Here is a 22,618-nt window from a genome sequence, read left to right on the forward strand (position 1 = left end):
TAGAGTATGCAAACCAAATTGGGAATTCCATGCATCCCACCTATAAATGGAGATTCCTGAGATATTTATTGGATTCCATGCTCTCTTTTTGAAGGGACGAATCCTCGTTACCTAATTCCAGTAGGTAGTAGGGGCAGGTTGGCCAAAGTCAAAGCTTGGGGATCTCAGCCTGTGTCTTGGGGTGTTGTTGGAGTAAAACCTTGTGGAGTCCTGTAGCTCAGTGGTTAGAGCACTCGCTTTGCAAGTGAGAGACCTGAGTTCAATTCCAGGCAGAGGGCGAAACCTTGGGCAAGTTTCCTTACTCCACACAGAGCCTAATAATAATCCCTCCAAAACCACAAACAATAATAAATTGGTCATTTTCAATCTACGACTGTTTGTGGGACATTGCTGTGCGCAATTGGCTGCCGCGTTCGCCCACAAATATACAGTCAATTCACTTTACAGTGTGTTCTGTGAAGCGCTTTGGGACGTCCTCCCGACGTGAAAAGCGCTATATCAAATGCAAGGATTATTATTATTATTATTATTAACCACACAGCTCGCCATTGATAGCTGGTGGCAAGTTTCCTGCTGCGTGTCCGGCTAGGACTGCCCGACTTGTTAGGGCTTTACCTTACAGGTTAACGAGCTGAGTGGGAAGAATGCCCACCCTATTGGTTGGTCTGCCTTCCCAGGTCCTGTTGATGAGGTTGGCTGGGCTGTCAGCAGCAGTGTCCTGGGATACTGCGGGTACACCCGGCTCAGGAGCCGGACTGTCGTTGGTTTCGATTGGAACATTCTGTGGCCAAACATTGTCATCTTGGAGCCAATTCAGCTCCAAGGAAATGACCCTTTGCTGTGGTGACTCCAGGTCCAGTCCGAGTGACTTATTCCAGTACCGGGTTTTGTTGCGGTGAATTCCGCTCCGGGGTTTTTGCTGTGATGCCTCCAGCTCCGGGTTTTTGCGGAGGTGACACCAGCTCCGGGTTTTTGCGGAGGTGACACCAGCTCCGGGTTTTTGCTGTGATGACTCCAGCTCCGGGTTTTTGCGGAGGTGACTCCAGCTCCGGGTTTTGGCGGAGGTGACTCCAGCTCCGGGTTTTTGCGGAGGTGACTCCGGCTCCGGGTTTTGGCGGAGGGGACTCCGGCTCCGGGTTTTGGCGGAGGGGACTCCGGCTCCGGGTTTTGGCGGAGGGGACTCCAGCTCCGGGTCCGGTCCGGTCCGGTCGGGGGTGGCTCCGGCTCCGGGTTTGCCGCTGGCGGTCCCGCACACGGTGGATGTGAGGCCGCGGTGAAGGCGCAGCGGCGGAGGAGCGGCCGAGGAGCAGGTACCGCCCCCCCCGCCCCCCGACACCGGCCACAGCGGCTCCCACAGCCCCTCGGCGGGGCCCCGGCGCCTCGCGGTCGCGGGGAGCGGTTAATAGGCCGCGCGGATGGTGAGGGGAGGAAGGCCCAGAGAGAGAGAGAGAGAGAGAGAGGCCCCGGGGCTGCCCCCCCCCTCCCCCTCTGCCCTCTCTCCCCCTTTCCCCCTCTCCCCTCTCTCTCCCCCTCACTCTCCCCCTCTCCCTCTCTCTCCCCCTCTCCCCCTCTTCCCCTCTCCCCCTCTCTCCCTCTCCCCCTCTCTCTCCCCCCTCTCTCCCCCCCTCTCCCCCCTCTCTCCCCTCTCCCCTCTCTCCCTCCCCCCCTCTCCCCTCCCCCCCCCCCTCCCCTCTCTCCCCTCCCCCCTCTCCCTCCCCCTCTCTCCCCCCCCTCTCTCCCCCCTCTCTCCCCTCCCCCCTCTCCCCCCCTCTCCCCTCTCCCCCCCCTCTCCCCCCCTCTCTCCCTCTCTCCCCCTCTCTCCCCCTCTCCTCTCTCCCCCTCTCTCTCTCCCCTCCCCCTCTCTCCCTCTCCCCTCTCCCTCTCCCCCCCCCCCCTCTCTCCCCCCTCTCCCCCCCCTCTCCCCCTCTCCCCTCTCTCCCCCCCTCTCCCCCTCTCCCCTCTCCCCCTCCCCCCTCTCTCTCCCCTCTCCCCCCTCTCTCCCCTCTCTCCCCCTCTCCCCCCCATCTCTCCCCCTCTCCCCCCCTCTCCCCTCTCCCCCCTCTCTCGTTCCCCCTCTCCCCCCTCCCCTCTCAGGCCGTGTGTTCGGGTTTTGATGCTCTGCCTCTCAGCGGCTTTTCAATTTAATCTTTTGTTGTTTTCATAATTTTAGGGTTTTGGTTGATTTCCACAAACTGTTTTGTGCAAATACTGTATCAATAATAATAATAATGTAATGTAAATGTTAGTACTTGTGTTTGATATCGCGCCTTCTCACGCCCGTCTCCGGGGGGCGCTTCACAGAATAGACTGTAAAGTGTAGTGACTGTGTATTTTGTGGGCGAAAGGCGGCAGCCGATTGTGCACAGTGGCGTCTCCACGAACAGTCGTGGATTGAGCGACCGCATTTTTTTGTGGGAATGGACTGTTACCCCCCACCGGGGAAAAGCAATCCGCCAATCGACTAACAACCGGGTTCCTACCTATTGCTGTATAAATCGGTGTGTTGGGGAACTTGCCCGACGTTTCGCTCCGCCCGGGAATCTAACCCGGTTCCCCTCGCGAGGCGAGCGCTCTCACCGTGAAGCCACGGGACTCCACGATCGATGCGCGCGGTACATGCACGTGTGTGCGCATTACGCTCGTTTTGTAGTCTTTTACCGATTTTTAAAATCGCATTATTATTCATTTGAAGAATGTAACTGAACTCGTGCACAGTGGGTGGCGTAGTTGGTTGGAGGTACTGTCGTGTAAATGGTTTGGAAGGGGACAGCGCGCAGTTTGCTGGGGCTGACGTCCGGCATCTCTGCGAGTTTAACCAGACGCACCTCTGGCAAACGAACGTGCCTGAGGTTGGATGTGCTCGGCGCTCCCGGGCTGTAAGTATTGGGGTACTGTACGTGCTTTCAGCCACTACGCCCCGAAACCCTGGAACACTCTCCCTCAAACCCTCGGCCTCGCCCCCTCTCTCCCCTTTTTCAAGTCCCGCCTGAAAACCTTCCTCTTCGACCGTGCCTACAGCCACCTCTTCCCCCCCCCCCCCCCCCCGCACCCCACCCCCCCACCGGCTCGGAGTCAGGTCCCACCACTGAGACACTACCCTGCGTGGAGGGCGCTACGTAAGTGCAAGTTGTTGTTCTTGTTGTCTTGAGCCGCAGTGAACCCAAGGATTGCTTCAGAGTGACTTCATCTCACCAAGTGATTTCAGAATGAGCTCCGCGGCCTCTACAAAGTACAAATCTTAATAACAATCCTGGTATCTCGTCGCGTTGCGTTAAAATGTCTCCCAAGTGCGACAGAGGATTGCATTGTATGTAGAGTGTAGTGACTGTTCTGTTCTGTGGTTTGTTATGCTGCGTCATGCCTGTCCAGGCTGCTGGTTGCTGGGGGTAATTGGCTGTCTCCTCGGAACTCAGGCATCCGCAGAGGAGTGAGAAAAAGTGCAATGATTTCAGTTAAACGAGGCCCTGCGGACTTTGTGCCCCGCTGATTGCTTGGAATTGTTACCGTAGCAACGAGAGAGTCCTTTGCACGACTCTCTGCGTCTCTCTCACTCTGATTGGAGTTTGGAATCATAAAATGAAAACTAATGCGAGTAAAATAGGATTTATCACGAGAGAGCTCGTTGGGATTATTTGTATTTTAAACCCTCAGGCGTGGTATAGATGGAGAATAGATTGCGTCAAGTGGTGCAGTATGAACGGCGTAACCTTAGGCAAGTTTCCTTGTTCCGCATGCCTCTGTTTTCTAGTAGTAAGTCGGTTGTTCGTCGATTGGCGGATCGCCTTTCTAGGGGTAATAATTCCTTCCAAAATATATAATAATAATAATTTGGTCACTCAACCAATGACTGTGTGTGGGACACTGCTGCGTGCAATTGGCTGCTGTATTTCACCCACAAGATATGCAGTCAATTCGCTTTGCAGTATATTCTGTGAAGTGCTTTGAGACATCTCAAGCTCTTATCAAATGCAAGGAGTGCTATTATAAATAGCTCCTCTGGAGAAGGTGCTAAATGAAACTGGGTTATGCTCCTCGGGCACCTAACGGTGTCCTTGGCCTCGGTTTGTTTGTAGGATTTGTCTATTTCAAACCATTTGTTTAGGTACGAAAAGCTCTGCCACTGTTTGTGATGTCACATTGTCATTCTAGTGTCAGCGTTGGTCATATATTTCCGCATCGACTTGACGCACAAGTATGATACGTACATGTTAAAACAAATCCGGGCGCTATTATCTGTCGTCAGTCAGTCAGGTAAATCCAGGTTATCACTGCTTCTCAAATCTTCAGGTTCGAATGCAAACAATTCTATTGCTCCCTGCAAACACGTAAAAAGACGTCAGGGTTTTTATTTAATGTCTCACTGATCAGCGCAGATTAGTGTATGTTCATATTTAGAGAATGCATCTTCGGAGTTGGAACGTGATGCTATCAAACACTATTAAGTTTCTGAGTAACCACAGTAATCTGTAAATTATTTTGTACTTCTAAAGGGGAGGCATCCATAATTTATGTTTAACCCAAAAATATAATCAGAAACTGATTTATTGGTATCGCGCTTAAAACTACCTCTCTCTTTTGCTCTCTCCCCCCNACTTCTCTCTCCATTTCAATATTTAATGTCTTGTAATCAAAGAATCTATGAATCTTACAGAACAGAAGGAGGCTATTCGGCCCATTGTGTGGTGCCGACTCTTTGAAAGACCTATCCAACCAACCCCACGCCCCCGCTCTTACCCCATTGTAATCGTATGGTAGCAATGTTAAGCACTGCACAATGCTTTTCTGCAACGTTCCCTGGTACCCCACTGAGATGGGAAAACTACACAAATGTTAGGAAACCCTCAGGCTTTCAGACAATTTATTCTAAAGCATTGCAGCGTATGTCCAAGTAAGGGACACGAGAAAGTAACTGAAAGGGACAGACCTAATTTCTGGTTTGATGATATTTACAGATTGAGTTAATGATGCCCTTTAAATGTCCTTAATTATGATATAATGTGGGTTACTGGAGAGTGGGTCGTGTTCTATATCTGGCATGATTGATCTGTGAGTTAGGTGTTTTAACCAACAGAGAACGGAGCCGAGATGTAATGGAATTACAATTTCAAGTGACAGATTGAGCTATGGCAAAATGTGGTGGATAATTCACTCCTGGAGTTTGTTTTTGAGACTGAGGGTGAGATTTATCCATTACTGTGCGGAATCCTTTTGCCCAGTATTAAAATTAAGACCTCAGTGCAGCTGTAAGGATTTTTGTATTAATTCTAGCAAGCCTGTACTTGGCACAATTCAACCTATTTTGGGTGTAAAAATGTCACAGCTAAATCAAAATCTGCACATACTCAATATTCCACTGTTTATGATGGATTATCGTTATCCTGACTGTTTCACACTGTCACGGCAGCTGGTGAATATTCAACACTCTTGGCTGTAGGCACGCAAGCTATTTCCTATTCAAGGAAAATCCATACTAGGTGAGCAATAAATACATGATAATTCTTGATTTGGGAGGAAGAAGTATCTAGAGTAAAGGCGTAAGAGCTGGAGGGCACAGGGGTATCCATGTTAATTGGGATTGTTATGTAGCTCATCAAGTGGCAAACGTAAGGTAAGTGATCTGTCGTCAAACTTGATTGGGTGTTGTGTCACTTTTGGCAAAATCTTTTGAATCCTTCTCTGTGGAAGCCTGTTGATGCTATTTTAACAAGCGTTCAAACAGAATTTGTAGACATTGCACGGCATAACTACCAGCCTTGTATGCATTGGCTAATATAAAGGAGCTAGCTGACACTTAGCTCACTGTAATAACATAAGTGATGTGCAAGAGGACGTAGGTCGCCCATTTTATCAGGAAGGTGGGGTACACCTACACTCCGGGGTGGAGGGGAGATGTCTGGTTAGGAGCCTAAACTGTACAAAACCTTGGAGCCTGACTTGTGTTTAGGCGTTGTTAGCAATTGAGATCTTGAATTACATGAGGTCTTTGAATTACGGGAGATACTTAGGCCCGAGAAGTCAATAGTATGAGAAGCATGATCGAGTGGAGCCTTAGAGGTAAGAAGTGATGGGAGAACTGGCGCTTGATGAATATTAAAAAGGACCTGGGGCTCGGAGCAAAGTTTGTAGTGCTTCAGGCCTCATGTGGCAGTGTGCCTGGGCACAGCATTGTTCCACTGGCGCTCAGCACAGAGGCAAAGCAATCTGTAGCCGGGGCTATGATTTCAGTTTGATGTCTTGTTCTTCTGCCGACACTGTGTCGATCCAGACATTCACATATTGACCCTGTGTGTGATTGGAATTGTAAACCACTGGCACTGCACGGTAAATCCTTTCAGTCCCTTCGGGATTCAGTTCTGCCTGGTTTTAATGGGACAGCTTCTGAATCATTAAAACAAAATTCAAGTTGAAATGGTTATGATTTATAATTTTCACATGAGCACAATTTTTTTTTACAATATAGGAAATGCGCAATATTGAGGTATTAAACGCATATAAATTCGGCCAGGAGGGGTTAGTGTCAGATTTGGAAAGCTATAATGTGAGTATTAAGTACTGTGCTAATTTCTGATCACTTAATCCAGCAACCTAAATAATAACTAGATAGTCTTATCATGGAGTACATCATACATGAAGTAATGATGTACTCTAACCTTCTGTTGAGTCATTTTTTTGAGTTAAAGTTGCGTTTAGTTATTAATGTGTGCTTAATGGACCGTGACTAGGTTTAATTGGAGCACATGAGTGTTAACGATGTTAATTTCTTTCACAGGTTGGTGGTGCACACGAGCAAAAGAATTCTCAGCATCTGAGTCTCGTCAAAAAACACGATGTCCAAGTTAAAAAGCTCGGAATCTGTTAAAGTGGTCGTCCGGTGTCGACCAATGAACGGCAAAGAAACCACAGCCGGCCACAAAAAGATTATTGACATAGACGTGAAACTCGGTCAGATTTTGGTGAAAAATCGCAAGGGAAATCCCAGTGAATTACCCAAGACATTCACATTTGACTCTGTGTATGACTGGAATTCTAAACAGGTAGAACTGTACGATGAGACCTTTCGGCCCCTTGTGGACTCTGTGCTGCTCGGCTTTAATGGGACAATTTTTGCATATGGGCAAACTGGAACTGGGAAAACCTACACCATGGAGGGACTCCGCGGAGATGCCGAGAGGAGAGGAGTTATCCCAAACTCTTTTGATCACATTTTCACGCACATTTCTCGATCGCAAAATCAACAGTACTTAGTAAGGGCTTCGTATCTTGAAATCTATCAAGAGGAGATCAAGGATTTGCTCTCAAAAGATCAAACTAAAAGGTTGGAGCTGAAAGAGCGGCCGGACACTGGTGTTTACGTCAAAGACTTGTCCTCTTTCGTGACCAAAAACGTCAAAGAAATTGAGCACGTGATGAACGTTGGCAATCAGAATCGCTCTGTGGGGTCCACAAACATGAATGAGCACAGCTCTCGCTCCCACGCCATCTTTGTGATAACAATCGAGTGCAGCGAAATCGGACTTGACGGCGAAAACCATATCCGTGTCGGAAAGCTGAACTTGGTCGACCTTGCAGGCAGTGAGCGACAGGCTAAAACTGGAGCCCAGGGAGAACGGTTAAAAGAAGCAACAAAGATTAACCTTTCGCTCTCAGCACTTGGCAATGTGATATCCGCACTCGTGGATGGTAAGAGCACTCACATTCCCTACAGGGATTCCAAGCTAACTCGGTTGCTTCAGGACTCGTTGGGGGGTAACGCCAAAACAGTGATGGTGGCAAACATCGGCCCGGCCTCCTACAACTGCGAAGAGACTCTGACAACACTACGCTATGCAAATCGCGCTAAGAACATTAAGAATAAACCTCGTGTGAACGAAGACCCGAAAGATGCTCTTTTGAGGGAGTTCCAGGAAGAAATCGCACGGCTGAAAGCTCAGCTGGAGAAGCGAGGGGTGGGCAAACGGAAGAAGAAAAGTCGAAGGAGGCAGTTGGGAGAGGGAGGGGAGGAAATCGAAGAGGAAGATGGGGACGGGGAGGAGGAGGATGTATCTCACAAAAACGAGCCCGAATACTGGAGAGCGCAGCAGGAGAAGCTGGAGAGAGAAAAGAAAGCTATTTTCGATGACCACAGCTTAGTTGCAGAGGAGAAACAAAAATTACTCCGTGAGAAAGAGAGAAAAATGGAGGACGTGCAGAGAGAGCGGGAAGCCTCGGAGACACTAGCCACTAAAATCAAGGTATGGCAGACCGTATCATGTTCCTCATTGACCCGAGCCGTCACTGGTAATACTTTACAGCCCTGCTTAAAAGTTTCCCCCATGCTAAATGTTGAAAAGTACCATGTCACAGAAGCCGTAATGTGGGGTTAAGTGGCGTTTTCCTGTGTATTGCATGTAAACAAGGAAGGGCCTTGCTTTCCCCAAGTCAACATGGGAAGACGAGAAAACTGAGCCGGTCAATGGAAATTAGTCTGCACTGCATTTCAATTTACTGTATAAATAAGATACAGTAAAAGTATGGGTCATAGGTTTCACACTGTTTTCAAACAACTTTAAGGGATTAAACATGACTGTTTGTGGGACATTGCTGTGCGCAATTGACTTGATAAGACACTATATCGAATGCTATTATTAATATTATCAATTACTACTGGGGTGAGCAACCATTGCTTTGGTAACTGACTAGACAACTGGTAAATTGAAGCAACTGGACACAGATTGGTGATATGAATGTTAAAGATCCAACCACGTAAAGTTGCAAGTGGATCACAGTCTGGACATTAATATTTATATTTGCACAAAATCTGATCATCTTTGCTTGTACAAGCAGCACAGGTTTAAATTTTCATTAAAACCTTTTTTGTAAGCAGTATTGGTGATTTAATCAGTTTCTTAAAGGAGCAGTTTTTTTTAAAACAAAAACATTTAAAAAACATTGGATGCAAAGTATGTTTGTCATTGTGATAAGTGATGATCAAACTACATAGACTCCAATGATGCCCAAAATCTTCTATTAGGCCACCCAGAATGTGTTTTTTCCCCATTTTGGCTGTTTGCACTAATTGACTTGTGTTGGCTCGTTGCCAGCTGTCAGATTAAATCGTACAGCTCGAGGATTTGCTTTGGACAAGAGAAACTGAATAATTTATTTTGCAAAATGCCTTTACTGTACGGGCTGCTTTTGGTGGGAATCTTCGTAGGCTTCAGAAATAGCTCTGTACAGGGCAGTGATGCAGCACTACAGTGGTGTAAATTTAAACCTAAATCAGTTAGCGTCCTTTACATTACCTACGTATTGAACATAAATGTGGGTGTTTTGCCCACAAAATATACAGTCAGTTCACTTTGCAGCATATTCTGTGAAGAGCATTCAGATATCTCGAAGATGAGATAAGGTGCTATATCAAATGCAAATATTATTATAAATGGCAGCTGAAATACTGCAGTACCCTACTGATTCCAGTGTTCTTTAGGACGGCAGATTTCATTTTCTTAAGCTCTCTTCCCTTATACTCAAGCTCTCACTTAACATTATTGACGGCAACGTCATCGTAGCCTGTCGTGCTCAGTCACAGCTTTTTGATCTGTTTGTTTCTATGAAAGTGACGTACTGGATAGGGTGACTGTAGTTATTATGATATTCATATTTAGATCACATTGTGAAGTATTGCAATTTGTGCAATAACCTTTTCATTGTTATTTTTGTAATTTTATAAAAATAATTCTCGATTCATCTGCTGAACGAGGGGTAAGAGTCAAACAGAAGTTTAACATCTGGTAGAGCGGTAGTGGCTGTTAGAGGGATTGAGGCTATAATATTATCCTTTCATTTGATATAGCGCCTTATCGTATCGTCGAGACGTCTCAAAGCACCGCACAGGATATACTGCAGAGTGGATTGACTTGTGTATTTTGTGGGTGAAACTCTCATTGTATTCATTTATTTACTGTGGAGTAAATGTATCGCTAACATTTCATGTTTATATTCGTCCATTTTCACATCTCAACGGGCTCAAGAAAAAAAAGCCCGATCATGTTCTGGGAAAATCACATCGTCTTGTAAATCTATTCACATGGTGTTGTAGAACCTCATTCTTGCCAGCAGATGGGACTGTAATCATCTTTAATTGCTGCTATCCATGTTTATAATAATACTAATACTTTCATTTGATATAGCGCCTTATCATGTTGTTGAGACGTCTCAAAAGGCGTCACAGAATATACTGCAAAGTGTAGTGACTGTGTGTTTTGTGGGTGAAACAGCAGATAGCTCAATTCCTGGCACTGTGCTTTTTGCACAAAAATGAGCGGACAGTACCGTAGGTTGCAACCTAGTTCTGTTCCTCCACAGCACTCTCCAGTGGCAAGAAATGAGAGGCACTTCAATATGGACATTTGTTAAAGTTACTGCCAGCAGCAAGTATCAGGTGCTACAACAATGTCAATGAAACTCACTGGCTGTCAAACTTCCAAACGTGAAAAAAACTGGGCTTATAATGGCAGGGAATGAAAAGGAGACAGACAAAAATGTAGGTAAAGCATCGAAAAGTGTGTAAAAAAATAAATAAATAAAATAGCTCAAATTGCCGCAAGAAAATCACTGTCTCCACCACTGAACCTACAGTCAGGCATCCACAGAGCTGTGTAAGCCACGTTCACCAGTGAGATATAAACCTTGATTTACACTTCCCACTCCACGCAAGTTGGGGTCCCCCAAAAAATCACACTCCTCTTTTTCTTTTGGTAACAATCTGTTTAGAGTAGATCCTCCTGCCCCCCCCCCCCCCCCCCATTTCCGAGAGCTTTGAACAGAGCACAGGTGGGAATTGCACAGCTAGCGAAACCACCTTCTGCAGTGGCTGTTAGAAGTGAGACAAGGGTTAAGTGATCCTGTTAATATTTTGCACGTGGATGCAATTGACGACAACGAAAACTTCCAATTGCATAGCGCCCCTCACACAGGGTAGAGTCCCAGAGCGCTCGACAGTGGCAGAGATGACGCCAAGCCAGGGGGAGGTGACCGTAGGCGCGGTCGAATAGGAAGGTGTGATCTGAATCATACAACAGTACCAAGATTACATTTGTATAGCGCCTTTCACGTTGGGAGGATGTCCCAAGGCATTGGACAAAGTACAGCATTTCAGACCCGAGCTGGGAGTGGTGGGGGGGAGAAGGGAGGGGAGGGGAAGGGGGGTGGCCGATGGCATGGTCGAAGAGGAGGGTCTTGAGGCGGGACTTGAAGGAGGCTAAGGAGGGGGCGAGGCGGAGTGATTGGTGATGGAATTCCAGAGCACAGAACATACAGCACAGAAGGAGGCCATTCGGCCCATCGTGTCTGTGCTGGCTCTTTGAAACGAACTATCCAAATCAATCCCACTCTCCCCATAGCCCTGCAAACTTGTCCTCCCCAAATAATTATCTACTTAAAAGTTGTTATCGAATCGGCTTCCACCACCCTTTCACACATCCGAACAACTCGCTGTATGGAAAAATTTCTCCTCCCCTCCCCTCTGTTTCTTTTAACAACTATTTTAAATCGGTATCCTCGGGCTACCGACCCAACCGCCAGTGGAAATAGTTTCTCCTTGTTCATCCTATCGAATCCCCTCATAATTTTGTAAACTTCTATTAAGTCTTCTCTTAACCTTCTCTGCTCCAAGGAGAATAATCCCGGCTTCTCTCGCCTCTCCTCATAACTGAAATCCCTCCTGGTACCATCCTGGTAAATCTCCTTTGCCCCCTCCCCAATGCCTTGACACCCTTTAAGATTGTACCATCAGCTTATATTATATCCTCATTCTTCCTCCCAAAACGCATCACTTTGCATTTCTCCACATTAAACGTCATCTGCCTCGTGTCTGCCCATGTTATCAGTCTGTCTATGTCCTCTTGCAGCGTTTTTCATCCTCACCTACTACCCTCCTCACCATTTACTACTTTTCCTGGCTTAGTATCATCTGCAAACTTGGAAATTGTACTTTGTATACTGAAGTCCAGGTCATTTATATAGATTAAAAAGATGGAGAAGGAGGGATAGAGGAAGAGTGTTCCAGCGTTTTGGGGCATAGTTGCTGAAATTGACGATCTTTTCTGATGTGTATTAAGTAGTCGGACACAGATCACGGCTGACCAAATAGGTCTCAAATTTGAACGTATAATTTCAATACTACAAAATTCAGTTGTGATGAAAAAGAAACTGACTTAACATTGACAAAGTCAAGAAACCTTAATTTCTTGTTGTCGTGGTTGTAGAGCAGTTCACATTTGCATCATTCCAGGTAATAATGCTTCAAACGTTCAGCTATTAATGCCAGAAGTGGCACAAATGTCTCCTGGGATTTTGAGCGACTCTAATGACTTTCTTTTCCATTTATCATCTTGAAGAATGTCGTGTTTGGCACGGTTCACAATGAAGAATTCTTTTGTGTGACAGGTTTAATAGATGAGCTGTTTAGATTAATTGACATTATTTAATTGATAACTGTACATTTGTTGGCTGTCATATTGCTGTTTTGCAGGATGCAGCTGGCACAGATTAGCTGACTAGGTTAGTCATTGCACTGGACATAAAATCTGCTGATTTTATTAAAAGTAGCTTTATTTACAGGTCAATTTTAAGTTTGGATGTTGTTTTGAAATAGCAATGACCCACGATTTGGGGGAAGTCTGGAAATCTCTGGATTGTAATAGTCACATTAGTTTTGATTAATTATTTCAGTGGGATTGACAGCAAAGGTGAAGGCAGGCTGTGGATCAGTGCTGTAATTGCACAGATTGTGATAGATTAACTTCCATCTTGGGAGCAACACTCAAAATACCTTAAAGGATTTGGCACAAAATATGGTTTTCCGCTTCCTGCCTGTAGAAACAATTTAAATCAAATCGTAGCAACAATTTGAAAAGTGAAATAAAAGAATGAAAATAAATTTAGTCCAAATATTCTGTACTAGGAGTAAATAGTTGTTCATTGCTGATGATTAGAAAGCATTGAATGTACTTTTTAAACTATCAATAATAATATCCTTGCATTTCATGTAGCGCCTTTCACATCGGGAGGATGCGTTTCACAGGATATACTGTAAAATGCAGTGGCTGTGTGTTGTAGGTGAATCAAGCAACACAATATTTTATGGGTCTTTAATAGAAATTATCAGCCTTAACGGGCAGCCTTTATAACAATCCCCAGGCTTCAAATAGGATGTTTTTCACTTTTGATAGGAGCTGTTTGAAGCTTTGCATTGCATGTGCACATATCTGAACTACAAACCATTGACTTTGTCCATTGTGATTCACTAGGCCATGGAGAGCAAACTTCTGGTCGGAGGCAAGAACATTGTGGATCACACCAATGAACAGCAGAAAATCCTGGAGCAGAGACGCCATGAAATTGCAGAACAGGTAAAAACTAGAGACTGATGAGAATGAATCAAAATGACTTTGAGCCACAGAAACAGAACGCCCAGCTGTCAAGTCATCAACTTTGACTGTCCATCCCGTCTGCTGTACAAAAATAAACTTTTATAATACACGGAAAATAGCACTGTGATACTGCAGTATCCAAACACATTGACTAATGACAAAGCAATTATCTTGCTCGTCTGTCTGAAAGTGAATTGGCCCCAGGCACTTCAATGTCACCCCTTGCAATTCAAATCACTTGAGGCTCTAGCTCCCGCTACAGATCAATTGCTCTGGCCATCACGCACGCACCACCCGAGGAAGTCATCTGATAGATCATGCTATGGCTCTCAAAATTGGACCTGCAAGAAGGGGGAAGGGGATATTGTACGTGTGCTTTAAGTGAGGAGAGGATTGGGCTCAGCTGTGACATCTCTGCAATCCAGTCTCTTCACACGCACTGTCAGGTCTGTCACATTAATAATGGACACTTGAGCAAAGTGCCACGAGACCCTAGCACCAGAGGAACCCTAACCTCAGTGGAAGCTGATTACCAAGTTTCATGACTTTTACTATCTGGGGCTTAACAAGGATTAGGTTGACCCCACACCCCAGACGTAACTTATAACACTGGTGTCTAAATAATCTTATTTATTTATTTATGGTGCCGTATAAAACATTTAAGTCCTTATCTTGCACGGTGCAACTTGCTAGTGCTTCATATATTGATGAGCTGCACGGAAACCACTAAAAACATTGAAAGTAGAGGAGAAATACAGGGGAGAAAGCCTGAAGGTCAAGTAACCCGGCATTCTGCTGTTTTAACTAATTTTAAGTTTGCAAATTTGATGTAAAGTTGTTATTTTTGTTGTAGAATCAGTACTAATAATTTTAGCCATCCCTTGTAAACAATTATAATAATAATCCTTGCATTTGATATAGCGCCTTATCAAGTCTTCAAGACATCTCAAAGCATTTTGCAGAATGTACTGTAAAGTGGGCGAAACTCGGCAGCCAAATGCACACAGCAGTGTCCCACAAACAGTCGTGGATTGAGTGACCAATTTATTCTTATTTCATTTTTTTTTAAGGGTTATTACCCCGGGCAAAGCGATCCACCAATCGACTAACAACCAGGTTCCTACTTACTGCTAGGTAATCAGTGATGTGTGGAGTAAAGAAACTTGCCCAATGTTTCGTCCTACTCGGGAATCGAACATGGGTCTCTCGTTTGCGAGCCGAGTGCTCTTAACTACTGAGCCACAGTTTCTCTCTTTATAAATGTAGGTAGCCTCAGAAACGTAATGCGCAAAAAAACAGATGAAATGATTAAAGATATTAAAATGTTCAAGATTTTCTTCATTCCTCTGTGTTCGCTGCTCTGTTAAGAAACGTCGGGAGCGCGAAATGCAACAGCAAGTGGAGACTCGGGACGAGGAGACACTGGAACTGAAGGAAACGTACAGCTCTCTGCAGCAAGAGGTGGATGTCAAAACCAAAAAGCTGAAAAAGGTAGTGAACGTGGATCAAAACTCTGAGTAGTGCAAATCAATATTAAATATAAATACGTGTTTGTGAGATTAAGCTGATTGTGATTGCAGGAGTGAGCCCTTAATTAACAGTGTATTTCTTAGATATACTCCTTATCTTTCCGTTCACAGACTTTGTTCTATATACGCAAAACCAATTATTTGCAAGATTTGAATTAGTACAAGCCACAAAAAAATGCAAATTCTGGCCTGTGTCTTTCACACTTTTCTGTAAATCCAATTTGTGCCATATCGATGCGGATATGTTTATGTAAAGAAAACGTATTACATTGCTTAAAATGTAGCGCTTCCAGACAGCACACTTCACACACAGCCGTAGAATTTTACCACACAGATGGGTCTTTTAAGTGCCTGTGCCAGCTCTCTGATGCCAATCTGTCCTTTCTCCACGCATTCTAATTTTTTCTCTTCGTATATGATACTTCAGTCTCTTACCCGTGAAGATGAAATGCAATAACTCATGAAAAGGCTGGACGAAAAGTTGCCACATGTAAAATTACCCAGATCTATGGCGTATTCTGATTTTGCTCTTTATATGGGTTTTTAGAAATGAAGGTATTCCCTGCCACCAATTCCAAGATAGTGATTTATCCTCATACTTGTACAAAATAAAAGCCTGGGTGTAAATCGAGACCAGCTGGATGTTTACTGTAATTAAATAATGTCTCAATTAACACTTGAATATTGTGACTTTTGGATGAATAAGTGCATCAGTTACATTTGGCATTCGGATCAAGATCTTGCCGGAAGTTGCCTTTGTCATTGGGGTTGCTTCCATCAGAGTTAAGCTCAGTTGGGTTTACACGTGGCACAGCTTGAGTATTTAGAAACAGGCAACAAAAGCAATAGGGTCGGGAAAAAAAATATCTGTGGGTAGGATTATCTTGCAACTTGGAGCATAGTAGTTGACCTTAATTTAACACTGCTAAAACAAATGTGAATCCAAACAGACAGGCAGCCCCAAGGACTGAGACAAAACAGTTAAAATATGTAGAAAAAGAAATACTTACTATGCATTAAAACGAGTTTTTAAGAGGGTAGGTTTTATTTATATAATATATACATGTACATTTTAGCTCAAAATAAGTTGATTGTGAGTACGTATATAGGATTGGAAACGGGTTTGGTGGAGGGAAATTATTAAATGTATAAGAATAAATATATATATAATAAATGAAGCATGTCTGGTCCAATAAAGCGTACTGTAATTCACATACAAATCAAAACCGTGCATGTATAACGTATTGCACATGTTTTCTCCTGTGTATGCTATTATAGTAACATCTGTTCCGATGTGTTTACAAGGTTCTATGAAACCAGGGGTCCTAATCTATGCAAGTAATTCTGTGTCATCGGGTTCTCCCAATGTTCAGTATGTTGAATCTAATTTGATGCACGGCCCTTTCAACATCGAAATTGAGCTATAAAAAAGATAACTGTTGTTTTGTTTAAAGTGTTGTTAAAGCAAGGGAACTTGGAGTGCCTGTGGTTTTAAGTAGCTCTTCAAAACTGAGTACAATAAATTAGTACAAAAGAGTTGTTTGATGCAAAGTATTCTGTGTGATTATATAGAATATTGTGGTTATACTACACAGTACAAGAACTGAGTCACTAATTCTACATTATATCTGAGGATAGAATGGTACAACAGTCATTTAACTAGCGACCGCATTCAGGCTACATCGGAAGATTAGTGATATCTTATTGCCGTGAGTTGTCATTCAGGTTATGGTTATTATATCTATGCAGTAAAGCCGTTCTCTTGGCAAAGGTTACTAATATAAAAAAGTTGTTCAATTCACTTATCCATAACTACTTTGGATTATTCTGGCTTTTCCGTATGCAGTACATTCAATACTAAGAAAAACAATCTGTTAGTTATTTGCTAAGCTCCAGGCGGTGAAAGCTGAGATTCATGATCTGCAAGAGGAACACATCAAAGAGCGACAAGAACTGGAACAAACACAGAACGAACTGACCAGAGAACTCAAACTTAAGTAGGTACCTGATAATGGAGAAGGAAAATGAAGGTGATAAGAGATAATGACAATCAAATCATACTTCGAGGAGAGATTTAACTATTCCCCAAAAATAATTAGTACCATTTTTGATGGATTTATTGCTTTCTTGATGTGCATCAAGAATAATTACCAGAGACCATTTTTACTACTCGGCCCTATACTTGAGAGCACAGCTTGTGTATTTTAGCACCCTTTCCATCTTTTGAATTAACTCTGCACTAGTATTATACTTGCAGCACATTGGGATGACCTCCGGATAGGATAGGCGCTAAATATATGCAATTTGTGTTTCTGCAAAGCACTTTGACACATCCTGACATGAAAAGGCACTATATTAAATGCAACGATTATTATTATTTCTTCATCTGCAAATTTTTGCAGCGATAAAATTGCTTGTCTCAGATTAATAGTAATCCTTGCATTTGATAGTGCGCCCTTTACTTGTTGTTTTAGTCTAGTTGTTGATGTTTTAACATCTTCGAGACGTCTTAAAACACTTCACAGAATATACTTTTAAAGTGAATTCACTGTATATTTTGCAGGCGAACCTTAAGGCCCCAGCTTGCAAAACTACCGGTTGGTTAGTCAAGCCGCAAACAGTGCCTATTTTTAACTCCATATTAAACAGATTCCTCTGGTCATTGAATCTCCACGCACTGGGTTATTTCCGATGTGAGAATAGGAAGTGCAGGAAATCACAAAGAAATGCATCTCCTTGGAAACCTTCATTAGTGGATAAATTCTTGCTATTGTCAAAGGATACTGATGTAAAAAAAATGTTCAATTCACGTATACCATTAATTTGTACTGGAATGACTAAAAGACTGATGTTTTTTTCTGTTGCATAGGCACCTTATAATTGAGAACTTCATACCATTGGAAGAAAAGAATAAAATAATGAACCGAGCTTACTTTGATGAAGAGGAGGACCAGTGGAAAACACAGCCTATCACACGAATTGAAGGGTATGGTACAGTTCTCATGTTACCTTATCTCATCTGTGTTAAAATGAATCACAGGGCGAACGTTAATAAGGGCTTGGCTTTGCCAAAATCGATCTAATCTACGCTTCAATGATTAAATTCAAGACACAAATGTACAAAGCATCTGTTTTATTTTGATTGAAAATTGTGTATTTAATTAAGAGCGGTTGTTATCTCGTCTGGCGGGTGCTCTCCATATTGCTCGGTCTCCTGTCACATCGGTTGAATTCCACAGCAATTAGGAGCTCAGAATATTGTAGAACTCTTACTTTGTGAATCTGTTCTGTAGCATGCTTCCTGCAACTTTGGATTAGCGCTCCAACACGCTGCCCCATGTGAAGGGCGCTAGATAAATACAAGTTATTCTTGTTGTCTGCATGCTATTTCATTTCACTTTTAAAATGTTCTTACAGCGCAATCCTGAAAGATCTATAAAATAGGGAGCATCCTAAAATAATGAGTTACTGGTTCAAACAGAAATGTACCAAGTGCCTTTATATCCATTCACCCACAACCACTGGAAGCAGGAAGAAAATAGTAACTGTGTTTGTATGAACATTTTAGTCAACAAGTGGACTATTGGAAATTAATACTGAAGCAAGGTAAATTAAAATTAAGAAACATATTAATGGGGAAAATGGAAATTAGTAAGGAGAATTGCTAGGAGAGTCCCACATGAGGACAAAGAACTGGAAGCATGTTTTCTTAAATATGTAATGATAATCCTTAATAATAATCCTTGCATTTGATGTAGCGCCTTATCACATCTTTAAGACGTCTCAAAGCGCTTCCCAGAATATACTGTAAAGTGAATTCACTATATTTTGTGAGCGAAACACAGCAGCCAATTGCACACAGCAGCGTCCCACAAACAGTCGTGGATCGAGTGACCACATTTTTTAAAAAAAGTGTGTATAATATATATAATTAAAATGCTGCGCTCAATATCCTAGTGCTCTTCAAAATGTTGCAAAACTCATATTGATGAAGGTTGCGTTAGCCACATTTATACAGTGCTTTGTCCATGCCCAGTGTTTGAATCTATCCCACTGTAATGCTTTTAGCAATCAGCAGATGATGAAGCGACCAGTGTCAGCAGTTGGGTATAAGAGACCACTTAGCCACTACGCAAGAATGGCATTGATGATGAGATCAGACCCCAGATACAGAGTGAGTAAATAATGTGCAGACACGGGGACGCTCTGAACAATGTCTTGTTGTGGGGTTCAGTGCTGAATTGGAGCTAGATTGCCGAGTCACTGAGTTTGTTAGTGTTTCAGAAATGATTTACCTGCTTCTGTAACTGAGCGGTAATATTTGTATATGTAACCGTTACAATCTGTACGCTTGCTAAACTTTTGGAAGTTAACAGCCTTGTCTTCTGACACTCCTTTGTGAGAGCATCGTCTTCGTACTTCCACAGTTTACAATCTTTTTGTTGAATCTAAATTAACATGGATGAACAATTTGTATTCATTAAACAGTGGATAAAACCATGAGAGAGTGATGTGGAGAATATTTCACTCCGTGTATAAATGTAAGATAACAAGCTACCTGCAGTTCTTATTAAACTGAGTAACAAAGACTCTGACCTGATCTGGTACCTCATGATTTAGAGGTTCAAATGAACATGTTTAGAGTCTGCAAAGGAAAGAAGAGACAGTTTGAACAATGCTTCTAGGAGAGAGGCCACTATCTGGTCAGCCATTAAAGTCAGGATGTCCTTTGAACAGTAACCATGCATACTCTGTAATGTGTTTAGGAAGGACAGGTAGTTTGTGCAATCTGCCGTCTGGAGTTAAAGGTAGACATTAATCGTGACGGAGGAAATCCGAACAGCACCCAGAGAGCGAGGAATTGCTGAGAATTTAATTTCAAGGACTTTTCAAGAACATGAGACAATCGGGGGGGAGGGGGGAAAAGCTTTCTAAAAACCACTGGAACATTGACTGTTCTCTCTAAAGAGTTGGAAGTCAAAGAGTTTCTCTGTGTTAGCATTCCAGAACTGTAACTAATCCAGTAAGGTCAATAGCTTCCTTTGTGACCTGTCACGCTGTTCACTCAGCTTTCTGCAAGTCAAGCATTTCCCAACTCCCAAAGCCTGAGACGTCCTTGGTTTCTTCCGAGAAAGAAGAGAAGTTATTGGGATACTGCTCAGTTACTGTGTTTTGCCAACCTTGTTGTTCGTTAAACTCCGTGCTTTTATCCTTCAAGGCTGAGAACATCTTGATGTTAGAGCTGGACATGCCCAGCCGTACCACCCGAGACTATGAAGGGCCAGCCATTGCTCCGAAGGTGCAGGCTGCGTTGGAAGCTGCTTTGCAGGATGAAGATGAACTCCAAGTAGATGCTTCTACTTTTGATCCTCAGCGAAGCGCTAGTGTTTGTGCCAGTGTTGGTGCAAGTGCCAGGAAAGTTAAATCCAGGTGAGTGTAGGAAGAATCTCACTCAAAGTGCACATTTACTTTCTAATAAAAACACTCACCTTGGACTCCCCAATCACACCAGTTGGGAAAGATACTATCCTGTGCAGTTTTGAACCGCACACAAAGTGCTGGAAGGGCAGGGATGACTTTTATCCCAACCGAGCTCTGATCTGATATTGACTATAGCGTTCAATATATAGTGAATATAAATATAAAATGAATAGTGACCCTTATTGGAAAATGAGCTTGTGTGACTGATGGGCAAGAACAAGATTAAGAAATAACCCACACCCTTTTTTCTGTTATTTTTTACCAAGCCAAATACTTGAATGACTTTACTCATCTGTGTAAATCTTTTGTTTCTTGTTCACAACAGTTTTAAGTAAAACATAACAATGTAAGAGTTTGTATAAGTTTATACAGAGCCTGTTACAAGTTTGAGAGAGATTGTTCATGAATCACATTTCTGATATAGATGTGTGTGTCTGTTGGATAGTAATAATAATAATCCTTGCGATTGATATAGCGCCTCATCACATTGTTGAGACGTCTCAAAGCGTTTCACAGGATAGTAAAGTCAATTTTTGTGGCCAAAGTGTAATATAATATAAATCGATACATACTGCTCCTCGTTTCACGATTCTGTCCATGTCCCAGCGCCTTGGGACGTCCTCCTGACGTGAAAGGCGCTATACAAATATAATTTTGTATTATGTATTTGTATTGTTTGCACAATATCCCAGAAGAATTTACTATGTGAATTGAAACCAATTCTCTGTTGTCCTCAGCAGACCTAAAAGCGGGAAAAAAATTGGCCCCTCTTCCTCAGCTGGGGCAGGATCCCAGCTCTATCCACAGTCTCGTGGTCTTGTTCCCAAATAAACACACTCCCCGAGAAGATGCAGCAACTTATCAGCAGGAAGAAAAACGAACGAGCATGAGTAAGGTTTGTCTCCTGTTGTCGTTTCAGTCTGAACACGTGTTAGATCAGGGAGATGAAATTTACCTTTCTTCTGTTTTTAATGTGTAACACCCACCATTCCTTAGTGTACCATTCCTACACTAAAACTGCACTTCCTTTATACTCATTACTCTTATGTTGACAAACTGTCTTATTTCTTAATGTAACCCAAGTGGAAAGTGCCACTGCTTGCTGCTATGGAAACGTCTTATCCTCTGTATATCAAATGGATACCTCTCGTTTTATTTTCTGAGGAAAATGTATTTAAAGATTTCTGAAACTGACGATCCTTAACTCTGTTGTCCTTTAATTTATTAGATTTTCCTGTTGGAACAAGCTGAATGTAGATAGCACATGTTTGAACATTTGTTTATTGTATAGCTGGTGTTATTTTGTACAATCTTCTTTTTAAAAAAAAATTACCGTTTGAGTTTAATGTTAAATATTTGTTCTGAGAAGTATTTTTTACAGCCCCACCCTGGCATCACAATAGGTGATTTGAAGCAATGACTCTGACCATTGCTTTGACACGCACTACAAGATGTGGTTACAGATTGCAGCCAACTTCAGTGGTAGCTACAGGCTGCCAATCACCAATATATATATCAATCTCGTCTAAAACTCCCATTTTCAACGCTACAAAACACTTAACTCCTTTCAGAAACTTCGCAGCTGACTCCTGCACTGGAAGTGACACTTATGGGTTTGCGCATTTTAAACGCCACGAACATTCTGTCACAGTAGACCTACCGTATAGCTGAGATGACCCTTAGCCCCATCTTTATTCACTACGAAAGGGGAACACGATTGGTTTAAAAAGTTAGTCACCGTCTCGTAAATTTTAATAACCTATTTCTATATTGATTCTGTATTAAATGAGCGTTCCCTTTTTTTTCTTCCTCTTGCCAATATTCTTGCCCCTTCTCCCCCCCACCCCCCGAAGGTTGTTGACTCCTTTTTTTCCCCTTCTGGTTGGGTGGGGGTTTCAATTCTTGTAGGAGTCAGTCGCCCTCTGATACATTGGCGTAGCGGCAATTATGGAAGAGTGTATGTGAGCCTTGACTACTCAATTGCAACCAAGAAGTGAACCTGCCATCAACCAGTGCACCCCCACCACACACACCACCCACACCATACATACCAGGTCATTAGGCTGTGATCTGGAGCAGAAATGAAGGGTGATTTTTCTTTTCTCCTCTTCCAACCCATGGGGGTTGAAGACTGGGATTTCCTGATCTCTGTGACTTAGCTACTCTCTGGATCAACTCATTCCACCATTTTGAGCG

General features: G+C 43.2%; 1 protein-coding gene across 2 annotated transcripts; it reads left to right on the forward strand.

Moving 5' to 3' along the window:
* The first annotated feature begins 1,230 nt into the window (after positions 1 to 1,230).
* On the forward strand, positions 1,231 to 22,266 carry LOC103172143 (kinesin-like protein KIF3B). Of its 2 annotated transcripts, none has more exons than XM_042341790.1 (9): positions 1,231 to 1,310; positions 6,770 to 8,231; positions 13,290 to 13,391; positions 14,781 to 14,903; positions 16,820 to 16,938; positions 17,811 to 17,927; positions 19,010 to 19,115; positions 20,160 to 20,371; positions 21,160 to 22,266. In XM_042341790.1, exons 2-9 carry the CDS (start codon positions 6,828 to 6,830, stop codon positions 21,251 to 21,253), a joined length of 2,277 nt encoding a protein of 758 aa, XP_042197724.1. In that variant the 5' UTR covers positions 1,231 to 1,310; positions 6,770 to 6,827; the 3' UTR covers positions 21,254 to 22,266. The 2 variants fall into 2 exon arrangements, with proteins under 2 accessions (XP_042197724.1, XP_042197725.1); XM_042341791.1 differs by having other exon boundaries at positions 21,163 to 22,266.
* The last annotated feature ends 352 nt before the right edge of the window (positions 22,267 to 22,618 follow it).

This window comes from Callorhinchus milii, unplaced genomic scaffold (genome assembly GCF_018977255.1).
Source record: "Callorhinchus milii isolate IMCB2004 unplaced genomic scaffold, IMCB_Cmil_1.0 Scaffold18, whole genome shotgun sequence".
In the NCBI taxonomy this organism is placed as follows: Eukaryota; Metazoa; Chordata; class Chondrichthyes; order Chimaeriformes; family Callorhinchidae; genus Callorhinchus; species Callorhinchus milii.